This window comes from Pristis pectinata, chromosome 10, assembly GCF_009764475.1.
Source record: "Pristis pectinata isolate sPriPec2 chromosome 10, sPriPec2.1.pri, whole genome shotgun sequence".
In the NCBI taxonomy this organism is placed as follows: domain Eukaryota; kingdom Metazoa; phylum Chordata; class Chondrichthyes; order Rhinopristiformes; family Pristidae; genus Pristis; species Pristis pectinata.
Window position 1 is genome coordinate 86,183,345 of NC_067414.1, and position 18,060 is coordinate 86,201,404.

Genomic DNA, 18,060 nt, shown 5'->3' on the forward strand with positions numbered 1-18,060 from the left:
CGGGTTGAGGGGAACCCTTCGGACAGTGGAGAGAGGGGGTGAAGGGAACTTTGAATTTGTCTCCCTAATCTCAAGGCTGCAGTATATGCTGTTCTCAAAGCTAAGGTATTAAAGGACACCAGTTTCTTTATTCTTTCCCCTCAATATGAAATTCTAATTTACAAATCATCACAAGGAACCTGTTAGAATGCTGTTGTGCCAGATCAAATGTACTGCATTTGTAAAGGTCAGAACAAATAACCATGTCATAAAATCTTTGTACCTTTATTCATAAAATACTAAGTGTTAAAAACTATATTTGGGTATTAAAATTGTACAAATGTCTGACAAAATGAAAACAAATTATCTAATTGTGATAACGTGTCTAGTCATTCATAAACATTAGGTAATCTTCTATTTCAAAAATTAAAAGCTGATTCAATACATTTTCTCTTCATTCAAAAAGAAATCTGTGTTGTTCAATGCAATTCTCACATTAAGTTACCATGCATGAAATTTATGCTGGTTGTGACTACTTTCTGTCTCAATATTCTACCATATAATTTAACCCCTCAGACTGCCAGCAGTTCAAGGAACATTTACTCACAGGGCTCTAAAATTTCAGGTTCCACATTAAGATATTAAAACAATATCAGAGAAAATTGAAAATATAAAAATAAATTTATTTAGATTCAATCTGTTTGTCTAGCATTTTCTTGCCTCATACCCCAATATGGAACTGCAACACTACTGATCATAGAGTACAACATTGGTGACTATGGACTGAACAGGCCTGTGCATGGCTGAACTTTCATTGATAGGTTTTCAATGATAGTCACCTGATAAAATTGGAAGATCCATTTGCGGTTAAAATCATAGCAGCATGCTGATTGTTACCTTCTATTTCACCTTATACCATAAGCAATCTTAACAGATGCAAGTTAGGCATTATTCAAGGTCATATTCCCCACCAACCTCTGATTTACATTTGGTTTCTGAAGATATTGATCGAAGCTGAACACTGTTTTAATCCAGGGTTCACACTCATCATCCCCATGCTTATTGTTCATCTGGAGATCAGGCTACAATTTAACATGATGGTTCCAAGAAATTACTAGTTTTATCTTTTTGAAGACTTCTGCTCACTTTGGATTCTTGCATTGTATTCTGCACCTATGTCAGTGCTTTCATTCATGTTATAGGGATTTTCTTGTACCTGTGTATAGAGGCTTCTGTTACACCAAGACTGACTGGGAAGATACCCTCTGGTATCAGAGAGGCCAAAACTTCTGTTTTAACTTCAGATTGCTCATTTTTGGCTACTGCTAAGTCCTTCACGTCAACATTTTCAATTGGTTCTGAACTTTGTTTTGTTGGTAAAGGATTTCCATCCTCCTGGACAGCAAGCTTTCCTTTATTACTCTGGTGACTCTTTGGTTTCTGCCATTGCTGTATATCCAGTGAGAGTTCTTGGCTAAGTAGAAGCACAAGGGTCCCATCTCCACGTAGCACCCTATTTAAAAAAAAGTGACCAAATGTATTAGAGAATTGACTCCACAATCATTGCAAATTTTTGCAGAAGTCTGAAGATTTAGAATTAGGAAAAAGAACTGAGGTCCATTTGGTTGCATTTGTTGCAAGTATAGCACCATTATGGATAAGTTACTGAATGAGTGTTCAGAACTCTTCATCATTGATCTAGAAATGAGTTCAAATCCCACTGTGGCACCTGGGGAATTTAAGTTCAAGGAACTAAATGAATCTGGAATTTTAAAAAAAAAGCTAGTATCAGAAATGGTGACTGTGAAAGTACCCAAATGTCACAAAATCCACTTGACTCACTAATGTCCTTCAGGGAAAGAAATTTGCCGAACCGGCCCAGCATTTCCATATTTCTTTAAGATAAAAAGGAGGCCATTTGAGCCTAACAAGTCCATGCCAACTCATAGGGAGATCCCATTCTCCCACTACCTTTCCCTGTAATCTATTCTACCACCAACTCATCCTCCCACCCCTGATTCTACCACTCACCCTCAAATTAGTGGGAATTTAGTGGCGAATTAACATACTAACCTCCATGACTTTGGGAGATGGGAATGGACTAGAACACCTATAGGAAACACAGAGGGTGGTGGTAGATGGAGTGTATTCTGCCTGGAGGTCGGTGACCAGTGGTGTTCTGCAGGGATCTGTTCTGGGACCCCTGCTCTTTGTGATTTTTATAAATGACTTGGATGAGGATGTGGATAGGTGGGTTAGTAAGTTTGCTGATGATATTGTAGAAGGTTACTGCAGATTACAACAGGATATTGATAGAATGCAGAGCTGGGCTGAGAAGTGGCAGAGGGAGTTCAACCGGATAATGTGAAGTGATACACTTCGGGAGATTGAATTCAAAGGCAGAATACAAGGTTAATGGCAGGACTCTTAGCAGTGTGGAGGAACAGAGGGATCTTGGGGTCCACGTCCATAGATCCCTCAAGGTTGCCACGCAGGTCAATAGGGTTGTTAAGGTATATGGATGTTGGCCTTCATTAGTCGGGGTATTGAGTTCAAGAACTGGGAGGTGATGTTGCAGCTCTATAGAACTCTGGTCAGACCACACTTGGAGTATTGTGTTCAGTTCTGGTTGCATTATAGAAAGGATGTGGAAGCTTTAGAGAGGGGTGCAGTGGAGATTTACCAGGATGTTGCCTGGATTGGAGAGCATGTCTTATGAGGATAGTTTGAGCGAGCTAGGGCTTTTCTCTTTGGAGAGAAAGATGAGAGGTGACTTGATAGAGGTGTACAAGATGATAAGAGGCATAGATCAAGTGGACAATCAGAGACATTTTCCCAGTGCAACAATGGCTAACACGAGGGGGCATTATTTTAAGGTGATTGGAGGAAGGTATAAAGGGGATGTCAGGGGCAAGTATTTTTCTTTTTACACAGAGAGTGGTGGGTGCATGGAAAGCACTGCCGGCAGAGGTTGTGGGGGGCAGATACATTAGGGACATTTAAGAAACTCTTAGATAGACACATGAATGATAGAAAAATAGGGGGCTATGTGGGAGGGAAGGGTTAGATAGATCTTAGAGCAGGATAAAATGTCGGCACAACATTGTGGGCCAAAGGGCCTGTACTGTGCTGTAGTGTTCTATGTTCTAACCCATGCAGGCACGGGGGAACATACACACCACACAGGCAGCACTGGAGGACAGGATTGAAGCTGGGTTGCTGGAGCTTTGAGGCAGCAGCTCTACCCACTGCACCATGATTTACACGTACCTCCATATGTACCAATGTAATTGATCTTAACTGCCCTAGCAAATCACACTTCTCAAGGGCTACAAACAGCAGCTTTGAGAGTGACATTGAAATCCTGTGAACAAATTTAAAAGAGGCAGACCAGTATCTGTCACTAATTGATGTGAACAGTGTTCCTGGCAGCTAATTGCACTTAAATCATTAATAGAAGCACCTCCAGTAACATTCATGAAGCTCTGATAAGAGAGAATAATTTGTATGGCTAACACAAGCTTTCAATACCTTGACAATTCTTTGCAGGACCAATGTTTTGGGTGGAAAGTGTACAAGGTACAGGAGGCACTGCACAAACTCACCAAGGTTATTCTGACAGCCCCTCCATCACTTATGACCTTTTACCACTACAAAATCACAAGGTAATTATCAGCAAGTTCCCCAGTGAGTCACATCCTCCCTGCAGCACCATCACCACAAGTATTGCAGGAGTTAAAGGACGACCCACTCACCAAGGTGTCAGGGTAATAAGGAAATGGCAGAAAAACTGCATTTAAGCAACTATATCTGCAGCCAAATAACAAAAATTAAACCAAGCAGAGTCTACCTGCTAGCAGATTTTTCATTTTTGTTTACAATTAAAAGTGTTCAAAGATCAGGATTCTTATGCTGCTCATAAGACTGATTCTATTTTGTACTTGAAATTGTTCAACTATTTAAATGAAATAAAATTTTCCAAAAATTAGGTTGCATGGAACTATTTATTTCAGTTCTACGCAATAATGCTGTGCCAGCACTAAGGCACAGACAGCATTATCAGGGGATAGAGACCAGCTCGAATGCTTCCATCAAAATAAAAAGTATGACTTACAAGGTTCAGAATTGGTAGGAAGCTTCACGCTACAATGCCTTGGGGTTAGACATGACGAGAAACAGTGATCCAAATAATGTCTTACAAACATTGGAGTAAGGGTGATGGGGGAGAAACTCAGCTGAATCCCAGCAGACAAAATAAGGCAAAACAAGTACCTGAGGAAGTAGCTGATAGCTTTGAAGATGTCTCTTAAATGAGAAAAATACAAAGTAGATTGTTTTAACAGCTGAAATTAATTTTCTTCCTATCCCATATCAGATTTCCAATTTTAATAGAACAGCTAAGGAAATAACATACCTCACCATCTCTTTGAGGATAAAGGGCATCATTGCTTTGGTGTCCTGAGTAATCTTAAATTTTTTTCCAAATGGAATATCACAGATGACTATATCAATGCTTTCTGTGAGTAAAGGTAACTCTGCAACACACAAATCAGTAGTCAGAATTACAATTTAAGCATTACAAGTAAAAATTAATTTGGTAGTCCACCAAAAATTATATCAAGTAATTAGTTTGTTTTAGTACAAATTACCAGTACATTTTGAGTGTCCTTTAAAGGAACAGATACAAAACATGAAAATCAACTTTGTATTCTGCCTTCTTCAATTTTGAACAAGTTTTCTTTAAACAATGATAAGGTTGAACATTAAGTGTCCCTGTGAAAGAAAAATCATCTTGAGATGCAACTACAAGATCATATATAACTTAGGCTTCCTTACACAGGCAAGATCACTGAAGTCATTTATCACACCTAAGCTGACACCAAATGTATGTTTAATAAATGCTCTTAAGGCTGCAACTTATAATTAGAAATTACTGTTGTGGATTTATTATATATTGTTTCATTTCACAGTAGGGATTACCTTCATATGATAGGGCTGTAAATATGTTAGTTCTATTGACTTTTTTTTAAACAATTGCACTGGAATGGAAAGCCTAACCTGCTATTGAATATTTTAAATTTTGACTAGCAATTTTGAGGAGAGTCAAAGGTCCTTGCACACATTTAATTCTCATTTAAATTTAAATCAACCCTCCATTAGGTCGCACTAGAAAAATGAACAAGATGACTGCAGCTAAAAAGACAGGAAGCAGCAACCATCTGTCTATCTATTCATCTTAAAAAAGAGCCCAAGACATACAGGGATTTCTAAAGATACTATTTAACCAAATATTGCTTGGTACATTTATTCTACTAACCATTCACATTCACTAACACGATATATTCCAGAGATTGATAATAACAAATTTCCTCTTGCAAAGACCAGCAGAACTGCTGTTTTGATTGAGAGCGCTCCTTATTACCTGTGACAGAAGCTCTTGTTAAGTCAATGTTGCTCTCCAGCTTTGCAAAACACACATTAACAGATGCCATCTGCAACTGTATGGCTGTATTGTCTATTCCATGATAATATGCATTCTGAGGGAAACAAGAAAAAAGTATGGTAGCTGCCCTGAGAGGAAAAAAAAGTTCATTCTATAAGCAGGTCAGGTTTACACTGAGATTACTATGAAGATAAAACCTGTCTCCTTCCATTCCCTTTATGTAGAATAGAAATATTACTTACAAGCCAAGCTATCTAACAGTAGAAAAGAATGGTTAAAACAATATGCTCAAAGATTTTCCCTCCAGATGGATAAACATCTGGTTTATGATCACCACTTCGTTATAATACATATATTCAGGAGACTGATTCCCGGGATGAGGAAGCTGTTTGGTGAAGAGGGATTGAGTATGATTGGGCTATGCACACTGGAGGTTTGAAGAATGAGAGAATATCTGATTGACTTACAGAGTTTTGCAAGGGTAGATGCTGTTTTCTTTGGATGGAAAATCTAGAATTTGCAGGCATAATCTTAGTTTAAGGGATTGCTGTCTGGGCTTGAGATGAGAAGAAACATCTACACAGTGATTTGTAGATTGTTAGTACTCTATCTCAAGAGCTGTGAGCGCTCAGTTGTTGATGAGATTCAAGGCTGAAGTTGCATAACTTCTGGATATTAACGGAATTGATGGTTAGGGGATCAGCAGGTAATTGAGTGAGGCAGAAGATAAGCCACAACTATAGTGAATGGCAGAGAAGGCTGCTTGCTCATTAAGACAATATTTGCTGTTCGGTAATAATTTGAGGATAAGCCATAGAAAATCAAAGCAGGATGTTAATGGATAAGATAAATGACAAATAATTCAATTACCACATACTTCTGGAATGGGAACACAACAGTGCGAATTTTTGGTTGACAAGAAAAATGAAGCAATTTTCATTATGCGTGATGAGCACATCCACTAATTTGTTTTGCATCTCTTGAAAATGATTTTCAGACTTTTAAATAACTTTTGTTTGCAGTAGTTACATATGGTGTAGCAGCTTTTAATAATCGCAAAACCTAATTTAAAGGGATATATAAATGCACTTCTAAAGCAATGTGATTTTTGATACTGTCAGAAGAATGTTAAATCTTACCTTCTCTACAACAACAGAACTGTTAGCAAGCTGAGTGGGAAATTACTTACAGGCCACTCTTTGGCAGCTTCCAGCAATATGGTCCCTAAACCACACATTGGATCGAGCACACGTGAGCCAACCTAGAAATAAGTGCAAATGAATTGTGTTCATTCATTGCATGGTTATCTCCTAAATATTATATTGCAATGAGTAAAATATAATCCTACAGTTCAGCAACTGCACATTAGAAATAACTGGCTAAGGTATTTCACAATTTCACACATAGTGGATTCCTAGTAAAGGGAACTGAAAACAAAAATCACTGAACATGCTCAGGAATGGGATTTAATTCTCCTTCTATTCCAACTTTTTAAAAGTGTACTTACTTTCTAACATATTACATCTTTGGAAATTATTTTCCCTGAACAATTAAAAGAAATTTCACACCCAATTAGATCATAAAATGTCTAAACACTTGCAAGGTTAACCTACAAACACATACAACTGCATATTTAGAATCATCGAGCTGTGCAGCATAGAAAAAGGCCCTTAAGCCCAACTCCTCCATGCTGCCCCCGATGCCTATCTACGTTAATCCCATTAGGCCGGTATCTCTCTATTCCTTTCCTATCCAAGTACCTGTCCAAATGCCTTTATACCCTCCTCTACCACTTCTTCTGGCAACTTGCTCCATATACCCACCAGCATCGGTGTGAAAAACATGCCCGTCAGATCTCCTTTAAATTCCTCTCTACACAACCCCCAGTAAAAGACCCCGACTCTTTATCCCATCTATGCTCCTCATAATTTGATAAGTCTCCATGAGGTCACCCCTCAGCTTCCTACTTTGCAGCCTATTTGAATTCCTAACACCTTCAGACCCATCTACCCATCACTCTCATGCCTAGTTGCTCACATTTTATTAACTCTCAGTTGAGTCATTATACATGGATTAAACTGGAACAGCAGATTACAAAACGAGGCATTAATATTGCACTAACAGTTTCTTCTGTTAATAAATTCATCATCTAAAGCTTTCAAATTTCTCAGACAGAATGTCAGAACACTAAGAGCATATTGAGTCATATCTATCACAACATTTATTTGTGGTTAGATTTTGTCAAAACAGACTTTAAATGGCACCCCATAAATGAGTATGGAACATAAAATGTTATAGATAGTACAGTTCATGCCACGTGCACAGACTTCCAAAGATCATACTTTGGTACAGATTATGGCTGATATAGGCTTACAAAGGCATTTGATGAAGTATCTTATAATTGACATGGTAGAAAAATTGAAGATTAAAGTGGATTTTCAATGGAATGAAAGAGAGAGGCAGAGACCAGTGATAAACTTTTTTTGGGTGGGTAGTGTCCCTCACGTTTTAGGGTCTGATATTGTCGAGCTCTAGATTGGGTACAAGAGGCACAATTTTAAAGTTCTGATAGGATGAAATGCGCTACCTGAGTGAATGGTGGAGCTTACTATTCTGACAATGCTTAAGCAGAATCTAGATGTGCACTTGAATAGCCAACCACAGAAGTCTATAGACCACGTGCTGAAAATTGTGATTAACATAGATGGGTGCTTGATGGTTGGTATGGGCATGGTGGGCTTCAGGGCTCATTTCTGTGCTGTATGACCCTATGACTATTGAAACATGGAAATGTAATAAACAGTGAAGAAGATGGGATACAGATTTCAGGAGAAATTGTTAGCCTGAAGTAGTAAATGGTGGTAAGGAAGGATGAAGCTGCAATATAAGTTACACAGAGAAAGGAGTGAACGAACAAAAAGATGTGGGTGATGGGGTTTCACATAGATAAGACTTTAAAAAGAGGCAGAGTTTCTAAAACAAAAAGGAAGATATACTAAACTTGTATAAGACCCATCAACAGGAGCATGGTGTTCATTTTTGAACAATATATTTTAGAAGATGTCAAGAAGTAGTTGCAGAGGAGATTTATTGGAATAGTACTGCAATGAGGTCATTAGTTATATGTAGAGAAGGATTCTTAGGAAGAGGAAGCTTACAAGGAGATTAAAAATTGTTCTTAATACTCTTTAAATTATACATAGTTTTGATACAAACAAATAAGACTACTTGTGCCTGGTTCGGTAATCTGAAGACACAAATTGCAAGTCAAAAAAATGAGATGGAAGTTTGTTCTTTTTTTAGAATGTAGCAATACCTTATGATTTTGATTGCACTATATGAAAAGAGAGTAGAAGCAAATTCACAGTAACTTAGAAGGGGATTGCCTATATACCAAAGGAAAATATTGCATTGTTATGTTAAAAAGCAGGGAAAGGGACTAATTTAATTGGTTTTTTGAAGCACCCGTACAGAAATAATGGACTGAATAATCTCACTCTCTGATGCGTAATTCTATAATTTCATTTTGGTATTCGAATGTCTATATTTATACTTCCATGAATACTTTAGATTGCTGTTCCTTTGCTTATCATTCAACATATAAATAGAAATTCTAATTATTGTATTACCTACCTGGATATCACAAAGATAGGCCATGGCCCAAGCCACTGTCGATCTCAGTCCTGCACTTTTAATATAATCCCTGCTGGCTAAAGGAAGTCTAGAAATGCACAAATAAAGACTTTGGTTGAACTGCGTGGGTAACTAGTGTGGAAAAAAATTAAGTGCAAATATAAAATTATAGCATTCTTCCATAGTTTTCTTAAAAGTTCTTAGTAAGATATAACTACAGTTTTGTACAAGTGTCATTTGATAAATTAGTCTGTATACTAAATCTTGCTGGTTTTCAGAACATTTTTGTTTACTAGTAGAAAATTTCTACCTTAGAATAGGAATTCCAACCACACAGTGAATATCATTTAAATGAACATAGACCTGTAAAAAAAAATGAAATCAAGCTTAGCTGGTGCAATAACATGCTCAGACTCATTTCTTCTGAGAAGCTGTAACACCACATCCTTTAAAATGATGAACAAAAAATGTCCCAACTCCAATTTAACATTAACCTAGCTTATTATTCATGGTTGCACTTGGAATGTCCAGGGTGGGGGTGGGGTTAGGGAGTAGAGAGGGTCTTGATGATCCAGTGGTGGCAGTGCTTAGAGTACTAACCATGTGAAGCAGGTTAGGACAGCAGGAGATAAATGGATCAGTGTATAAAGTTATAATCATTTCTCATTTTAAAGATTTATATTGCCATTTTTATACTTTTTCCAGTTGGGTCTTGAAGTGTTGAACACAAAAGATCAAGACTACACTCTTTAGGTCAAGTGAGATTAGAGAAATTGACTGGATTGAAGCAGGTTAAGTAGAAGGGCTGTTTAGGAAACTGTGAAGCATATGTGTTAAAAGAAAATCTTGGTTAGGCCTAGTTTTACATTTTGGACCCAAGAGGCAGACCTCACAAGGTTTTGGCATGGACAAGTTGAGCTGAAGGTTCCACTTTTGTGCTGTACAACTTTATGACTGTTTGTCATGTCCTTGCCCATTCACTTAACCAGTCTATATCCCCATTAAATCCTTTCTGCATTCTCCTCAGAACTCACACTACCACATAGCTTTGTATCATCAACAAACTTGGAAATATTACATTGAAAACATCCATATGCAGATAGCAGGTAAGCTACCTTGAATGAGTTGGAGCAGAGGAAACTTGAAACCTCCACTGTCTGCATCCCTAGACCCAACCTAACTCTTTATCCTAATCTATTTTTAGATATTAGGGAAGACCGATAATAAACAACACAGTGCTGGGAGTGTGGGGTACTTGTAGAAATTTTATTTGGAGCACCAGTGAGAATGTTATGTATGCCTTTACCTAATTCAGGTCCTGCAAACTTATTTCATCAAAAAAGGTAAAAACTGTGGGGCGAAGAACAAAAAATTGCACAAAATGCCCCTCCCACAGACTAAAAGCCCACTTTGTTCTTAAATTACTATATTTACAATCTTCAATGAAACATTGTTAAAATTAATTTTGTATGCTCCACTTTTCCCTCCAGCTATTCCACTGAGACATTTTGTGGGGACAATTTAATAATATTGGGTGATTACTTTTAACTCCAATATGGAACAGCATTGTGCTAAATCATGAAGTACCCTATTTGGGGAAAAAAAAGGAGGAAACTTTTAGAATGGAGTGATGGGAGGAAGAGATGGAAGCTTGGAGGGAGAAAAAGTAATAAAAGCACTGATGTAAACTTTTACCCCTCCACTGGTTCACAAGAGATCCAGTCAGAAAAAGGAAGGTCTAGATTTGGACTATAGTACAGGAAATACAGAACTCTGTCATCAGCATCTTTGCAAAACACAAGTTGCTGACAGTGATCAATGAAGGAAATCACTTTTCCGTAAAATTGGAAATATCCAAGAGAGGTTGCTCCTAAAATGTTAAGCAATCTTTTTCGTTACACACCCTGATGTACTTGGGTGTTCCCAGTACATTTCTACTCAACTTCAATAAGTTTTGTTACTGAGCCGTGAATTTGAATTTTTGCAACTCAAGTACTTTTTATTCTGACAGAGGAGTCCTTGCTGAGGGCACTGGGTGTGAAAATTATTTCATTTTAGGTTATTATATTCTGCTACTCAGTGAATGAATATTAATAATATTCCAAACTTGTTCAGCTGAAATTAAGACATTAAATTATTAAATATATTCTGCTTTTGGAGATGGTTTTCACTCTCCAATTTCTCAAATTTTTATTGTTATATGAAACAAAGACAGAAAAACAAATATGCAGAAGGCAGAACCTGTGGAGAGAGAAACAGTCATTGACCAGTTCTGACAAAAGGTCATCAACCTGAAACATTAACTTTGTTCTCACTCTGTGAATGCTGCCCGACCTGCTGAGTATTTCCAGCATTTTCCGGTTCTATTTGAGATTCGCCCATTTGCAGTTTTTTTGCTTTTTGCCAACACTTACAACACTTCTTTTCAAAATGATTTAATTTTTGCTGAAGCACTACCAATTCTTGTGCCAATAAGTTTGACAATCATAGTCAAATTGTATTCTTTTGAGTAATCAAGGAGGATTCTAATCACAAATCGCATACCATTCTTTACTGAAGCTATTTCACCATTGTACTTCACAAGGTGCAGCAACAACTTACAAACAAATACTAAAAATGTTGAACCACACAAGATTGGAGTTGTTTTCTTTGGAACAGAGCAGACTTACTTGAGTTGTATAAAATTATGAGAAGTCTAGATAGAGGAAATAGGAAGGACCTATTATCCTTAGCAGAAGGGTTCAAAATATGAGGGGATATTGTTCTAAAATAATTGGTAGAGAATTTATAGGGAGGATTTTTTTCCTTCATCCATGGGGTGATAGTGGCCTAGAACTTGATGCTTAAAAGAGATAGGAGAGGCAGAAACCCTCATCACATTTGTAAAGGTATATTAGGCTGCATAACTGAAGAGCTGAGACCTATAGGGTTTTTGACTTTTTGCTAGGAAGTGGGATTAGGTTGGCAGTTCTTTTTCAACTAGCATAGAAAAGATGGACTAAATTGCCTCCTTTTGTGTCATAAACTTACAATGATTTCTTTTTATGAACTTCCAGTGTTTTCTAGAATCGTTATGCTTTCCACTCCATGAAATGCATGTGGTATTTTTACTGCTAGATAATGATTTAACCTACAGAACTGTGACTACCTAACCGGGTTTATATCAAACATATCCAAATCAGCCAAAATGTTCATCTTCAGACTGGATTCTTCAAACTCAAATAGGAGGTTCTTTGTTGCTACAATAAACAATTTCAATTATTCATTACATGGTTTAATGTAAGTTGCTCCTAAATGGTCAAAAATAGTCCAAAAATGTTTTCTTTGAAGTCTGAACTTTTGCACGTCTTAGTCATTATCACAGGTCCACCAAACCTCCAGCATAGGGTTCCTCAATTCAGCTTTCCAACCCAGTTCTCTGCTGAGTGCAATCCCAATTGCTCTTCCTAGCTCCTGTGGAAAAACAATTAATTTCTGTGAGTAACTGATATATTTCCCTAGAAAAGGTTCATTTCCAAAGAGACAAAGTTCTCAGCTGTTGTAAACTTTACTTTCTACTATTATGAAAATGCATTAAAATCACAATATCTTTAGTGAATGAAGATAACTTCATAGATACTTTTGTTTGGGAGATTAAATAACTTGGAAGAAATCCACATTGGGGTAATTTCATGGACAAAGAAGCAATCAGACTAATACCTTAAATGCCTTTGCATAACTCCAGTTCTAAGTGTCCTTGTGTAAAGATATGCCCTGCTGAGCTTCCCCAATCTGGCCTGAAGATGATAACAAATTCACAATGTAGTTGATCCCTAACTGAATACTAAAATAACTGGGCACGTCACTCAGTTGCAATAAAAAACTGCTACAATAAAATACATTAAAAATTAAACAAGCCCAATCAAACCCAGGAGGTCCATCTTACTAACTCCTGGGACAAGAACCAAATAGGGAGAGACTAGCCATTCAACAGCCACTCCTTGTTCTGCTTACAGAATTATTCCTTTCAATCAACCTGCCAGATTCCTGATGGTAAAAACTCAGATAATCCAGCATCTTTGGGATTTTGGCAGTGCTAGACAAACAGATTTTCTGAATAACTGGATGTCACTCCTGTCTAGACAAGATGAAATGTACAAGTGCCACAGATCCAGTTGCACTCCTAACTTGTTCCTGACAGCAGTATTTCCAACCATGGCCACACACCTGGTCTGCACAATTTGGACTCTGACAGTCTGGACCTTGGTCTAGGCCACACACCTGGCAGCTGCTCCAGACTCCTGGCTCACACTGACTAATGAGCGAGTCAGATACTGAACTGCTGAGATTTCCGAACAATCGGATACCAGATTATCAGAGTTTGACTGTTCATCCTGATCCATCAGGAGTGACAGGTCATGGCCCAGACAATCCGCAACATTGACTAATTCCATTAAGTCCTGAGGCTATCAGGTCAAACATGAACAAGTCAACTTCTGCTCATTACTACCACCACCATCCTTCAGCTGCTGAATCAGTACTTTATTTTGAACACCACTTGGAAGTATAGCAAGGGCACAGAGTTCGCACATGTGTACTGTACAGCATCACTAATATAGTTGCCAGACTGAAAAGGTGTAAGGTAATAAGAGAATCAACATGAAAGTAAATCCTCCTGCACATCAACCTTAGCAATCTAACTCATAAGTACTGGGAGGTCGAACCACCACAGAGGGCTTGAAAATACTGAAATCCTGGCAATAAAGATATTTTCCATCTGGTTGTGTGGCAATACCACCCTATTAAATGGGATTGCCTTAGAACTGATCTGCCATCTCAAAACTTGGCATCTGTGAGATTCTATGGCCAATTGTCAGCAGCTGCAGCAGAGATTTATTTTACCACAATATGTTACCATCAGGACTAATACTACCAGAAGACCAACCCTGATTCAATTAATTGTGGAAGAGCATTTCCAGCACTAGGCATATCCAAAAATAAGATGCCAACTGGCATCTCTCCATTAATGATTAACAACTAAAGCATCAGACCAAAATCACAATTAAACAAACCCACAGTCAGCAGATCCGATTAAACATCTATAGTCCTGCCATATCCAAACACGAATGGTGGAGAACAATGAAACAGCTAACTGAAAGAGGAGATTTCAAGAACATTGCCACCATCAACAATAGTGAAGGCAAGCAACTGAGTGCAATAGAAAAGGCTCGTGTGTTTGCAGTTACTCTTAAGCCTGCTTGACTCAGTCTACATAATATTAAGAAAACAAAGAAAAAGCTATGGATCCCAGTAACATCCCAGCTGAAGGAAGGCAAAGAATGTGAAGTTATCAAGTAACATAAAATAGTAAAATATTTTACATGCACATCAATAAAAAGAGGTTGGGATACAAGTAGGACCATTAATGGATAGAGAGGAGAACATCTCAGGCAACAACAGAGAGATGGCAGAAATATTAAATCATTATTTTGCTTTAGTTTTTAATCAGGAAGACAAAACAGGAGGGATGAGTAACAAATGCATTTAAATAAACTAATTAAACCCAAAGAGAATGAACCCCCTGATCTGGATGGATTGCCTCCACACACTTTACAAGAACATAGGCAAGAGAAAGTGGAAGCGTTACTGGACATATTTAATAATTATTTAGAAAACTATACAGTTCTGGGTGACTGGCAGATAGCTAACATCATACCTATTTCTAAGAATGGGAATTAAAGGGTGAAGAGCATAATTAGAGGCCATGTGATAATCAGTCCAACAGGGAATTCAGAAAAAAAACTTCTGTACCCAAAAGATCGGAGAATGTGAACTCCCTACCGCAGGAGTGGCTGAAACAAGTAACATTTAAGGGGATGCTGGGCAAGTATAAAGGGAAAAGGGAACAGAGCTTTATACTGATAAGAAAAAAATGTGAAGACACTCGAGTAGAGCATAAATGCGGATGTGGACTGGTTGGGGAAAATGCTGTTCCTGTGTCACACAACTATGTACCTGTGTCCAAGCTACTCCAAAACAACTACCACATTGCCCCACAATGTTTACAAATGCTCAGGTATGCCCTGCTCACAAAAGGACAAAGTTAGTCTAGCTTCACCAGCTGACACTCGGAGAAAATATTGAAACAGTTCTCAATGCAAAGTGCAACTCACTCACCAGCAACCTGCTCATCACTAAAACCACTTGGCTCCAGAGCTCAATAATGCTGGTACAAATGAACAAAAAGCCACTTCTAGAGCCAAGGGGATGTAACTGCTTTTGACATTGTTACAGAATTTGGTCAATGGTAAGATTAAGGAGCCATAGTAAAATTTAAATCAGTTGGAATCAGAAGAAAACTGTCCAGAGTTAGATACATATCCAGCTCAAAAGAAAATGATTGTTCTTGTTAGAGGCCAAATATTTCAGTCCACGTCTTTTCAGGAGTTCCTCAGGAATACACCCTAAACCCTACTACTTTCAGCTGCTTTATTAAGGACATTTCCTCCATAACAAGATCAGAAATTGAGCTATTTGGTGATGACTGCAATGCTTCATTCTATTCATACTCATAGGGTCATATATAACTCTAGATAATGTTCACAACCATATGCAGGAAGACCTGGACAACATTCAGGTTTGAGATAAGAAGTAATATTTGTACTTCATGATCGCAGAGCAGTAAGTTTTCAAATCAGGGAGACAAACTATATCCCCACAACATACAACTACATTAGCATTGTTGAATGTCCCACCACAAACATCCCAAGGATCATCACTGCCCAACCACTTGTGGATGTAAAAGCAAGTCAGAGGCTGGGTATTTTGAGATGCGAGCCTTTCCATTACATAGAGGAGGGCGATGGAATACTGTTCATTTGCTCTGATAAGTACAACTTCAAGAAGGTCAAAGCCATCCTGGTCCATTTAATCAGCACCCCATTCTTCACATTCATCTTAAACAGTGCACTGTGGTTGCAGTGAGTACCAATAAAAAAATGTGTAACAGCAACTTGTGTGCGTTCTTTAAAAATACCTCTCAAATCTGTGACCTCTACCAAAATGAGGTCATGAGAAGACCATCTTCTGCAAACTTCCTTCAAAGTCACAAAACCAACCTGACCTAGAAATATATCACCATTCCTTCATCACTGGGTTAAAATTCTAAAGTATCCTAATAAATAGCATTGTGGAACTACTTTACCTAGAACACAGAATAGCACAGCACAGGAACAGGCCCTTCAGCCCACAAAGTCTATGCCGACCATGATGCCAATCCAAACTAATCCCAACTGTCTGCACATAGTCTATATCCTTCCATCTCCTGCCTGTTCATGCACCTGTCTAAATGCCTCAAACATTGCTATTGTAACTGCTTCTGCCACTTCCCCTTGTAGTGCATTCCAGGCACCTACCAATGTCTGTGTAAAAATCTCGCCTCATAAATCTTCTTTAGGCTTTCCCCTTTCACCTTAAAGCTATACCCTCTGGTATTTGACATTTCCACCTTGGGAAAATGGCTCTGACCATCTACCCTATCTATGCCTTTTATAATTTTATATTCTTCTATCAGGTTGACCCTTAACCACCGATGCTCCAGAGAACACAATCCACATTTGTCCAACGTCTCCTTATAGCTAATACTCTCTAATCCAGGCAACATCCTGGTGAACCTCTTCTGTACTCTCCAAAGCCCCCACATCCTTCTTGTAGTGCAATGACCAGAACTGCAGACAATACTCCAAATTAGGTTTTATTACTTCCCAACTTCTGTAGTCAACACCCAACTGATAAAGACAAGTATGCTGTATGCCTTCTTTACCACCCATCTACTTGTGTTGCCACTTTCAGGTTGCTGTGGACTTGCACCCCAAGATCCCCCTGTACATTAGTGCTCCCACAGGTCCTTCCATTTACTTTCCTCTTGCAGTTGACCTCCGAAAGTGCAACTCCTCACATTTGTCTGGATTAAACTCCATCTGCCCAGTTCTCTGCCTACATATCCAACTGGTCTATATCTTGCTGAATCCTTTGACAACTTTCCTCACTATCCACAACTCCTAGAATTTTTGGGTCATCTGTAAACTTACTAATTAGCCCACCTACATTTTCATCCAAAATACATATCTCACAAACACTGGTCCCAGCACTCATCCTTGCAGAACACCACTGATCACCGAACTCCGGTCAGAGTGTCACCCCTGCACCACTACCCTGTCTTCAATGGACAAACCAATTTTGAATCCAATCTGAAAAGTCTCCATAGATCCCATCTTCTGGATCAGCTTACCAGAAGGGGCCTTGTTCAAAGCTTTACTAAAGTCCATGTATAAAATGCCCCTCTCTCATCAGTCATCTTCATCACCTCCTCAAAAATTCAATCAAGTTTATAAGACAAGACCTCCCCTGCACAAAACCATGCTATCCCTAATAAGTCTATACTTTTCCAGATGTGAGTAGATGCTATACTTAAGAATCTTCTCCAATAATTTCCCTATCACTGATGGTTTGTCTCTATTGCCCTTCTTAAGCAGAGGAAACAACACTGGCTGTTATCTAGTCCTCTGGGACCTCGCCCATAGTTAAAGAGGATAAAATGATCTCTGTCAAGGCCCCAGCAGTTTCCTCTCTTGCCTCTCTCAATAATCTGGGATAAATCCCATCAGACCTTGGGGACCTATCTGCCTTAATATTCTTCAAGAGCCCCAATACTTCCTCCTTCTTTCTTCTGCAGCAATTCAAGAAGGCAGTTCTCCAGCATCTTGTCAAGGAGAATAAAAGATGGGCAATAAACACTGGACTAACCAGTAACATTCCTACCCTACATATGAATAAAAGCAAATAAGATAGAAAAACCACTAGAATACTACTTATTGAATGAAACAATTTGGTTGATTGAAATTTGCAAGCGACTTATTTTACATATTACACAAAATTTGATAATTCAATGTGAGGAGATTATAGTATCATAAACTTTAGTCATTTCTCATGAACTCATTAGAATATGTATGAAAAAATATAAAACT

General features: G+C 38.2%; 1 protein-coding gene across 3 annotated transcripts in view; it reads right to left on the minus strand.

The window, feature by feature from the left end:
* Positions 1-249: 249 nt before the first annotated feature.
* thumpd2 (THUMP domain containing 2) overlaps positions 250-18,060 on the minus strand; it is a 34,379-nt gene continuing 16,568 nt past the window's right edge. The window contains exons 4-10 of one of the 3 annotated variants that reach the window (XM_052024211.1): positions 12,431-12,508; positions 9,366-9,418; positions 9,056-9,143; positions 6,612-6,683; positions 5,402-5,516; positions 4,394-4,514; positions 250-1,492 (exon numbers count right to left, since the gene is read on the minus strand). In XM_052024211.1, the coding sequence (XP_051880171.1) occupies positions 1,171-1,492; positions 4,394-4,514; positions 5,402-5,516; positions 6,612-6,683; positions 9,056-9,143; positions 9,366-9,418; positions 12,431-12,508 (849 nt within the window). In that variant the 3' untranslated portion in view covers positions 250-1,170. The remainder of the gene's footprint in view (positions 1,493-4,393; positions 4,515-5,401; positions 5,517-6,611; positions 6,684-9,055; positions 9,144-9,365; positions 9,419-12,430; positions 12,509-18,060) is intronic. The other 2 variants (XM_052024212.1, XM_052024213.1) reach the window with 2 other exon arrangements.